Source organism: Nicotiana sylvestris, chromosome 6 (genome assembly GCF_000393655.2).
Source record: "Nicotiana sylvestris chromosome 6, ASM39365v2, whole genome shotgun sequence".
In the NCBI taxonomy this organism is placed as follows: Eukaryota; Viridiplantae; Streptophyta; class Magnoliopsida; order Solanales; family Solanaceae; genus Nicotiana; species Nicotiana sylvestris.
In genome coordinates, this window is record NC_091062.1 from 50082980 (window position 1) to 50093526 (window position 10547).

Consider the following 10547-nt stretch of genomic DNA (forward strand, 5'->3'; position numbering starts at 1 on the left):
AAACATCATCTTATAAGGATTCACTACATACACATACTATGTCCAGAATGGTTTTGACCTTCAGTTGTGAATTCTAAGGACTATATCTGCCAATAGGAACGGTATTTCTAGCCCAAACTTGATAAAAAGTTGAGGTAATCCATGACAGAATGGTTAAACCTTAAAAAACTAGTTATAAATAGATTGTTTGTGTGAAAATTACAACAGCAATCAACTTTAACGAAGTTGATATATTATGAATCCCATGCTTTGCTAGAGAGGAAATAATCAGCTGATACAAAAATGTTACAGGCGTGTTGTAGTAGAAAAACAGACCAGAGACGGTATGCATCTAATAAAACTCATCATGATTTATAAAGCCACATGTAAGTGTAAATAATCAGGTACACTCATCAGACCTGACCCGTTGTGGTACAAATAAGTGTAAGGAATCCCCAAAAAAAAAAAAGAATCATTAATAAAAAATAACAATGGAGAGATAACAAACTAAGAAGGAGCTAAAAGAACAGCCTCCGAGCAGCTGGTCGAGGTTTTGTGGAAGGAGACTCTGATGACCTCAAGGTATCAGGTGATACCGTTCTTTCTGTGGTTCCTTTGCTCTTATCAACTAGCTTTGCTCCTCGAGGGTCAGTTAGAAGAGAATTCTGAAATGACTGTGCGAAACCAGTTGCAATTAGAGTCACCTGGATCTCTCCATTATAGCGCTCATCCACAACAGCACCGAATATGATGTTGGCGGATGGATCAGCCAAGCTTGTGACAACCTGTGAGGAAGTATTGCCAAGCAATGACTATTAAAAGTACCGCTTTGTATGTGAAAGCTGAAGGTTTTCTTTTAAGAACTTCTTGGAATAGAGTGAAACTACATGTATAGTTGAAGGTTTAGGAAAATAAAACAAGTAAAAGAAAGTTTGACGCACCTGGGACACCTTATTCACCTCCTGCAAAGTAATATCTTTTCCTCCAGTAATGTTATATACAACACCAGTTGCAGATTGAATTGATGATCCAATGAGAGGGGCCAGAGTTGCTTGTTCAGCTGCTTCCTCAGCACGGTTCCTACTGGAAGAAACCCCAACTCCGAGCATAGCAGTTCCAGAATCTTTCATGATTGCCTTAACATCTGCAAAATCCACATTTACCAGCCCAGGTATCTGCAACCAAAATGAATGGATTAACAATAAACCTTATATCCAGATCTATAAATAAGTATCTAGTGAAATAATGTTCAAAACATGCTATCTAGTAATTATCTCAAATGTCACTACCCAGTTTTAATTTGTTAAACCCTTCAAGGATATTAGACAAACATAACATTCTGGAGATATAAGTTTAATTCAGAAAACCTATCCGATGGTCATTAATCAAAACATAGAAGCAGCTAATGACAGTGATGATATTAAACTGGATGGACTCAGGAGAGGAAGGCATCCTGCACTCTCCGCTAGCATATTTTTAACATTTTTGCACCTTATTTCCAGTCAGAAAACATGCAATGTTGACAACAAAATAACAAGGCCTATTTTTGCGACTGTGCATGTGACCGCAAGTGTGTTTCATAACAGGGAGATCTAGAGGGGATTAGTTGACAACAAAATAACAAGGCCTATTTCTACGACTGTGAATGTGATCGCAAGTGTGTTTCATAACAGGGAGATCGAGAGGGGATTAGTTGAGTTGGCTATATGAATCATTTGTCTCCGATACGCTCTACTCAGCATATACGTTTTATATAAAGAAAACTATACCATGAAATTTCAAAAGAGAACTTATGTGGAACAGATACTGAAAGAAAAAGAAAAGAACTTCTGTGGAACCTTAGCTGATTTAGAAAAGAACTTCCTTGAAGCAGATAAAGAGATACTGCATTTGGATGAAGGAACTCACAGTGATTATATCAGATATTCCTTGGACGCCTTGACAAAGTACATCATCAGCAAGAAGAAAAGCATTTTGAAGTGGTGTCTGCTCATCAGCAATATCCAGAAGACGATCATTGGGAATTACTATAAGAGTATCTACATTTTTCTGAAGTTTTTCAATTGCTTCCAAAGCCTGGAGATCATTAAGCAAAAATTATAATCATGAAATAATTTGGGAGATAGGAACACAGGATAGTGGCACGGAAAAGAAAAATCAACGAGTTACTAGAACTCTGAGCATCTTGTTAAGGTTTAGACTACTGAAAAATGTTGCCTTCAAAAGTACTCAAAATCCTTTAGATTCACCAACCGCCACCTATTTATGAATATTTCCATTTTCTTCTAATAAAGGCTGGTGTATATCAAGCACAATCCCCCCCCCCCCCCAAACCCCCATACACACACATATGGTAAACCACACCCCCAAACCTTCCGTATGGAGGATCCAAACAGCGGATTTTCCCACATACCAGGAAAGGAACATTCACCATTCCGCCTGAAAATAACAACTATCTGCACCTAATTACGTGGTATCCAGGAACTCTGCCTTACTTTGATAGAAACCCCTTAACATGCCCTAAGATGCCTTGGATCCCATTGGCATTATGCCTTAAAATTGAAGCATCAGTTAGTAAAAATTCACTGACACGTTTAAAAAACAACTCCAAACAACCATCATGCTACCCTACTATCTTCTTTCCCAGCACAACCTTTCTTTGCTCAGCCAACCCGTTGTCATACTCTGCATAATATTTAAACTAAGTGAATTCCACACTAACCATGCTCGCAGATTTTATGGATATTAAATTGCATCTAACCGCAAATATTTCTAGTTCTTATAGAGGGATAGAAACCCCATTTTTTTGGATCTAGCAATTAGTTGAACCACGACCAAATTATATCCTTTTTAACTGCATGCTCTTTAATTTCTTACATTTCTTCTATTCCCTTAAATGTCCTACCTGTTTATTCTTGGATGTCACTTAAATGTCATAAAATAAACATTTCCAAAAGTTCAGGAGAGCAACAATCACAATTAGCTTCTTCAAAGAGGATGAAAACGGCACCTGCCTGCAAAGATCTTTTACGTCCTTCAAAGCTGAATGGATACGTGACGACACCAACAGTCAAATAACCTGCTTCTTTGGCTATTTGAGCAACAACAGGAGCAGCACCAGATCCAGTACCGCCACCCATGCCTGCTGTTATAAACACCATATCCGAACCTTTAAGAGCATTTGCAATGTGTTCCTTTGACTCCTCTGCTGCCTGTTCCCCCAACAGAGGATTGCCACCAGTACCTGCATTTCTAGAAGTGACTTTTATGAACAACCCATTCTATAGAACAATAAAGGGTTAAAAGCTTATGTTAACAAAGAACACTAGCCTCAAAACGTATTAGAAAACAAATGCATCCTAGTAGCTACAGCAACGTATGACTTCAAATTATAACATAGATAAAGCAAAAGACTGTCATCTTCTGAGTGACTCTGAATTAAGGAGATAGAAATAATCTATAGCTGTCTCTGGAGTTGGGCTGAGCATCATACTATAAGCGTCTTGCTATTCTTTCGCTAAAGTTTTGCCAACAAGATTCATGCTATATATATATATATATATATATATATATATATATATATAATCTTTGTTAGCTTTACAAATAGCTGCTCTAAAAGAGAGCTTCTGAAGAATAAATTTCTCTACAGATAGATGAAAAGGTGCAAACCAAGTCCACGAGTCAGAAGTTCTCCAATTTGAATTGGGTTCTCAACCGTAGACTGCAGCAATGCTTGAGCATCCGTGTTTACAGCATAAAAGTCAACACCCTATTAATGAACATGAAACATTGAGATTTATCATGTGAAATGAAGATGCTAACAGCTAAATGTGAGGTATAAAATGTTCTAGAATTGGAGTATATTTGCCTTTAGGGAAAAGGTTGAGTTTTTGATGGTGGGCGGATCAACTAATTAGCAGAGAAGAGGCAAGAAACCGAGTAATAAATATAGAAAGGGCAGATCAAACAGTCAATAAAAGTGATTTCTAGCTTTTCTTCCTACCCCACAAGTTTGCATAACTCCAGAATGAGAATACAATGCAACAGTATAATTTGAATCCGAAGTACACAACCATGTGATCCATTGCATATTATAGACCTTTTGCTGGAAAAGGCATTATATGGCCATCATAAGAACATTACAGAGTCAAGAAGAAACCGGAGCTAAAGCATCTTTGAGTGGACATAGTATACCATCATGTTTAAGCAAAAAAGCAAATCTCAACTCGATTGAAGAAAAAGGGTGATTTTGTGGTTGTGCTTAAAACAAGTTACAACAAAAATGATATCTTTGCCTCAGTCCCAAACAAGTTGGAGTCTGTTATATGAATCCTCAGTGACCACGTTACTCCATTTAAATCATCTCATGCCAATATTATGCAAATATAAATAAAAAGTATTAGAAGGATAAATTTTGGTAACCACTTAGGAAAATTGTCATTAAGCAGCTGCAAGATCCATTAGTATTTCAGAACAAGTAATCAATTGTATTGCGAAGGCTGTATGCTAATTTCATATACTAAATAAATTGAAAACCAACCAATTTGATATTCATATGAACAAAGACTTAATTTTTGTGAGGTTGCACAAAGAGACACAAGAAAACAACAAAATTTAGGGAATGCAAAAATGGGGGAAAGGTGAAAATGGAGATATATATACATAAAAAAAAAGCCATCAACGCAAATAACCTGCAAGAAGTTTTATTTTGTGTTTCATACAACTTATGCTAGTTGTACGAAGGCTCTTTTTGTCTCACAAATTTGCCCAATCTTACACTTTTGGGTTCACGAAAATGTTACACTAGTGTCAAGTTGTATGAGACACAAAATAAAATTTTCCAACCTGCAAGCCGCTGCCAATCATACGGTTAACAGCATTGTTGCCGCCGCCACCGACGCCGACAACCTTAATCTTGGCAGAGGACAAGGAACTGCAGATGCTGAATCTTCGTCGTTGTCGTTTGCAGAGGCTTTTCGGAGAGAAGCATTGTGTGAAGCGAGTGCTATGATAAAATGATAAGGAATTGGAAGAAGAAGACAATATATCGATTCCTGTGTTTGAAGAGAGTCCTAACATGGCCATTGACGTATCAAAAGGTTTTGTTTTTTTATTTTTTCTTTTGATAATTTGGGGGAGATGAGGGAGTTTACCTGAAAGAAAGTGAAACCAACGGTTTGTTAATAAAAAAATCAAACCATAGTAGATTTATTTTTGTGTCCAGTGTTGTCTATTTTAGAGTTTTTTCTCACATGAAATATATATCTAATTTATTCAATTTACTAGAGTTGAAATCAAAATTTTCGTGTCTCATATATGTTTAGAGGGAATTAAACAAGTAGAAGAAATCAATAGAACATCTAAATGTGAGAAATTTTAGCAAAAAAGACAGAAAAATAATTATTGCATACTTTTATAAGATCAAACGCCAACTTGTAGTACTCCATTCGTCTCTATTTGTGTAATACTTTTTTGCTTTTAAATTATAGAGCCGTTCAAAATCGAATCGAAACCGTTAATCGAATCAAATCGATCGCTTATTGACTTATTGGTATCGAATTATCGGGTAATAGATGATGAACAGATTAAGATTTTATAATTAACGGCTTAACGGTTTGAGGGCGGATTACTCAAATTTCTTATCGAGTTAACCGTCGGCCCGTTAAGAATTTTTATATTTATACTTTTACCCTTGTGTAAGGCGACTCTGCACCTTCTTTTGTTTTGGTTTTGCTGGTTTGAGCTTTTTGTGCTGTTCAACTTGAAATGATAAAAGCCAGACATTTAGCTCATATTATAGCACAGTAAAGTTAGGCGAAGTTGTAGTAAGATGGATGAAGCTAGTTTTCTTCATGTTTAGGATGCTCATCTTGATTTTGTACAGTGCAATAAACTGGAACTATATTCTTTGAATGGATTAGCTGGTATCTGTTATGTCTTCTTTATCAGTAGTTCTTGTATGTATTAGATTGAAAGAGGACTCTTCAAAAATATTGTTAGATTAACAAGACAGTCTTTTGAATTTGAATCCGACATTAATCTGAAAGCATCGACATGTCATTTACTATGGTCGTACGACAATAATTGTTCAAAAGTTTTCTATTTGGTTTAGCCGATAAACCGCCCGATAACCGCCCATAATCGGTAATCCGATACCAGTCCGCCCATTGTCTTATTGGATGGTTAGCGGATTATTATATTTATAATTCGATAACTATTAAGCCGAATCTTTAAGTGTAATTATCCGTCTGATAAGCACCAACACCCCTAATGAGAAGAATTGCAACTAATAGTACTTCTCATATAGTTTTTAAATATTTAGTTGATCTAATTCAATTTAGCTTCAAAGATTAGTCAATTTGACTTTCAAAAAACATAAAGTATCATATAAAATGGGACGGAGACAGTGACAAATTTTGGTCATGCCCTAAAAGAACGACACATGATATAGATCTAAGTCTACCTGGATGTGTCTAAAATCTAGCACATGCATGTACGCTCATCATCTCGTAAGTACGTAGCTCCACTAACATATAGCACATAGCAAAAAGCACACCTACAGGTAGGGTTGTGCATCGGTCGGATCAGATCGAATTTAGTACATTTCGGATTGTAAATTTGGATTTTGAATTTTATAAAATGCAATCCGAATTAAATTGGATCGGATCAAATTTTAAAGTTTGGATTAGATAAATATTTTAGATTTTCGGATCGGATTTGTGATGAACCGATAGGTCATCAAGAGTTTTAGACCTTAATTCCGTGTTTTGAAGCCTCCGTTAGATTCTTTAAGCCTTCCTCGATTTGTGTGCACAGTCCGAGTATTTTTTCGGAAAGCTTTTGTGTTAAAAATTGATAAAATATAAAATTTTGCCTAGTTGACTTCGGTCAACGTTTTGAGCAAACGGATCTGGATACATATTTTTGACAGTTTTGGTGGGTCCGTATCGTGAATGGGACTTGGGTGTATGCCCGAAATCGAATTCGGAAGTCCCTAGCTCGAGTTATCGTACTTTGTTGAAAATTTGAAGTTTAAAGGTTTAATGATTTTAAAGAATTGACCAATGTTTGAATTTATTGATATCGGGTCCGTCTTTTGGTTCCAGAATCCGGTATAGGTCCATTACTATATTTATAACTTGTCTGTCAAATTTGGTGAGAAACGAAGTTGGTTTGACGTGATTCGGACGTCCGGTTGTTAAAATAAAAATTCATAAGTTTTCTTAAAAATGTCATTTGATTTGGTATCCGATTCATAATTCTAGGTGTTATTTTAGTGATTTGATCACGCGAACAAGTTCTTATGATATTTTGGTACTTGTGTGTATGTTTGGTTTGGAGCCCCGAGGGCTTGGGTGAGTTTCGTATAGGCTATAGAGTGTTTTTGAACTTAAATGGACTGCTGGTGCATCAGGTCTGTAGACTTCGCAATTGCGAGGTCTGGCTCGCAAATGCGAGCCTCGTATTTGCGAAGAAAATTTCGCATTTGTGAGCAATGGGATGGGGGTGGACTTTCGCATTTGCGAGATTTGGGGTCGCAATTGCGATCCCCTCAGGTTCATATTTGCGAACATTTTGTTTTCATTTGCGAAGGCAGCAGGAATGTTCATACTTCGCATTTGCAAAGATTTATCCGCATTTGCGGGTTCGCAACGCAATTGCGATACATGGACCTGATCAAAATGTGCATTTGACGGGATTTTTGTTTATTCTTCAAATTTTCAAAACTAGAAAACCCTAGAGGCGATTTTTCCAAGAACTCTTCTTCCCCAATTCATTGGCAAGTGATTCTAACCTATTTTCTTTCAATCTTCCATTACATTTCATAAGTTTTCAACCTTGTATACGGTAAAAATCGGTGGTCCGATTTTACGATCATTAAGGCGCCTCGTAGAAACTGCCCCCAGAAGGCTCGAAGCTCAGCTCAAGGTTTCGACCCCGAGGGTAAACCATGATTGGCCTCGAGGCAGTGTAAAATAGCAGCTACGGTGGATCGATGTGAGGTTCCCAAGGCATATGACTAGAGCTGACAAAGTCTATTAGGCTAGTTCAAACCCGTATCATGTCATTAAATGGCTGCACCAGCCCCATATCTTTGTAATAAATTCATTTGTACTATGTTGGGATTCCCCCTCATATATAAAGGGGATCCTTGTCATTCCCCCCTAGATCTGATACACAATCTTCAATATACAAGAACATTCTTTCTGCTCTCTAACTCAAACATACTTTCTATTTGATCATATTGCTTACATTTATTGTCTTACTTATATTTATTATATTTCATTAATTGTTCTTCATTTATTGCTCATTATTGGCCATAAAGAGCCGCCATCAAATTTATCATAACTGTTAACCCTCCATCGACTTCCCTTAGATGGGCATCCGACTCAAGCTCGAGGCCCCGATTTCCATCCATTCGGTTTGATTATTACACTATCTACAAGTCTTATCTTATCTTCTAATCTTTCACTTAGCATCTATTGCCTAACAACTAGCATACAAACAGATCACGTATTTTTAGAACCACAAAATCAAATCTAATTGTTATTACCATTTTCAAGGTAAACAGTTTGGCGCCCACCGTGGGGCTAAAAATAATAGTGATTATTTTCTTACTGGTTTACTACATAATGCAAGTTATCTTTCACGTTTTTTCTTGTCCAAGAATCTTTGATTTCACTTCAAAATGTCTAACTCAGTGAATGCGTATGAAAACAATGGTCTCGAGGACCATGGAGAGAATGGTGTAGCTGTTCCAGGTATTGGCGCAACACCGCTAAACCCTGAGGGCGCGCCGGAGCCAATCCCCGCGGATGTGGTCTCACGCGATGCCCAACACGTCGATATAAGCTCCCACACTAATAGAAGCGTATGCCAAGGAGACCAACAAGAAGCTCAGAAAACCCCAGCTAGAGAAGAACGAGAGGTTAGCCTTCACGTTTTTTTTGAAATGTTACATGCACAACAACTGGCAATTGCTCAGCTACAAAGCCACCAGAAAACTAAGCACGATAGCACAGGAAACAGTTCCCCAAGCCGAGTAGGTACCAGAAAGATCAAGCAACAGCGGGTCGGCAACCAACACCGCCATCATAAAAATGCTCGAGAACCTCACAAAGAGGATCGAGTCGGGTGAGAAGAAGATAGAAGCCAACGACAAGAAGGTCGATCAAATTTCGGGCGCACCCCCGATCCTGAAGGGTGTAGATTTGAAGAAGTTCATACAAAAGCTGTTCCCACACGAAGCGGCTCCAAAACCCATTCCAAAGAAGTTCAAAATGCCCGATCTTCCGAAGTACAACGGAACCTCGGACCCCAACGAGCAAGTCACTGCTTACACTTGTGCGATGAAGGGCAACGACCTAAAGGACGATGATATTGAATCCATCCTACTAAAAGTTTTGAAGAGACACTTTCAGAAGGGGCGATGATGTGGTATCACAACATAGCCCCAAACTCGATGGACTCGTTTGCCATGCTGGCAGATTCCTTCATAAAGGCACATGTTGGTGCCATCAAGGTAGCTACAAGGAAATCCGACGTATTCAAAATCAAACAGAGGGAGAATGAGATGCTGCGAGAGTTTGTATCTCGCTTTCAAATGAAACGAATGGAACTACCACCAGTCTCCGACGATTGGGCAGTGTAGGCCATCACTCAAGGTTTGAACGAGCGAAGCTCGGTAGCTTCAAAGCAGTTGAAGCAAAACTTAGTCGAATATCTCGTCGTGACTTGGTCGGACGTCCACAACCGATACCAATCAAAGATCAGGGTTGAAGACGACCAACTAGGAGTTCACTCGGGCTTGATATATCCTAGCAGGCTTCCGGCAAAGGAGCCAAAGCCAAACAAAGAAAGTGTATATGGTGAAATTGGAGGGTCCGATTTCTCGTCATTAAGGTATGTTCGGGGAGTCATATCGATATCTCGAGGCTGTGGGGTTGCGGTCGAGTTGTCTCCCTCGAGGTTCATTTACGTTCGACCCAACAATGATCCCGAGGATGGGAAATTCCCGAGGTGAGTAGATAACACCAGTGTAGTCAAATATCATGTCTAGCCATCCCATCTCCATATCTTTACAATTAATGCATTCTGTACTATGCTGAATTTTCCCTCCTATATAAGGGGGATCCTCACCACTTTGTAAGGGGCTGATGTTGCTCCAACCATTCTACACAAGATGAATAATAACTCTCTCTCTCTCTCTTCTCTCTCTAACTTACACACTCGAGACTACCGCTCTCATTTATTGTTTTCATACTTGTTCATCATTTATCGCTTGATATTGGCCATAAAGAGCCTCTTTTTAATGATATCCTAACTGTTATTCCCTTCCTGGTTACCCCCGATAGCTCGAGCTCGAGTCCAGGCATCGACCTCGAGGCCCCTCATCGGCCAGTTCGAGGCCAGAATAACTGATCTCTCAGTTCGATCATAGTTCTATTTTAGCTCGCATTTCATCTCTTATCTTCATACGCCTAGCATCATCTGCTCTAACAACTAGCATAAAAATAGATCACGTATTTTTAGAGTCCCATTAACAAATTTAATTGTTATTACCATTT

At 38.3% G+C, this 10547-nt stretch overlaps 1 protein-coding gene across 1 annotated transcript; it reads right to left on the reverse strand.

Moving 5' to 3' along the window:
* Window positions 1-296: 296 nt before the first annotated feature.
* On the reverse strand, window positions 297-5163 carry LOC104216718 (cell division protein FtsZ homolog 1, chloroplastic-like). The gene is made up of 6 exons (XM_009766833.2): window positions 4825-5163; window positions 3649-3748; window positions 2994-3223; window positions 1888-2055; window positions 921-1154; window positions 297-764 (listed from the first exon to the last, which is right to left on the reverse strand). The coding sequence occupies exons 1-6, from the start codon at window positions 5062-5064 to the stop codon at window positions 498-500; spliced, it is 1239 nt and encodes a 412-aa protein (XP_009765135.1). The 5' UTR covers window positions 5065-5163; the 3' UTR covers window positions 297-497.
* Window positions 5164-10547: the final 5384 nt, after the last annotated feature.

Excerpts from the sequence above, each read along its gene's own strand:
- LOC104216718 (XM_009766833.2), bottom strand. The coding sequence starts at position 5,064 with ATGGCCATGTTAGGACTCTCTTCAAACACAGGAATCGATATATTGTCT. Across the intron at positions 3,749-4,824 it reads TGATTGGCAGCGGCTTGCAG|GGTGTTGACTTTTATGCTGT; the intron begins GTTGGAAAATTT and ends GTTCATTAATAG. Across the intron at positions 2,056-2,993 it reads GACGTAAAAGATCTTTGCAG|GCTTTGGAAGCAATTGAAAA; the intron begins GCAGGTGCCGTT and ends AATGATCTCCAG.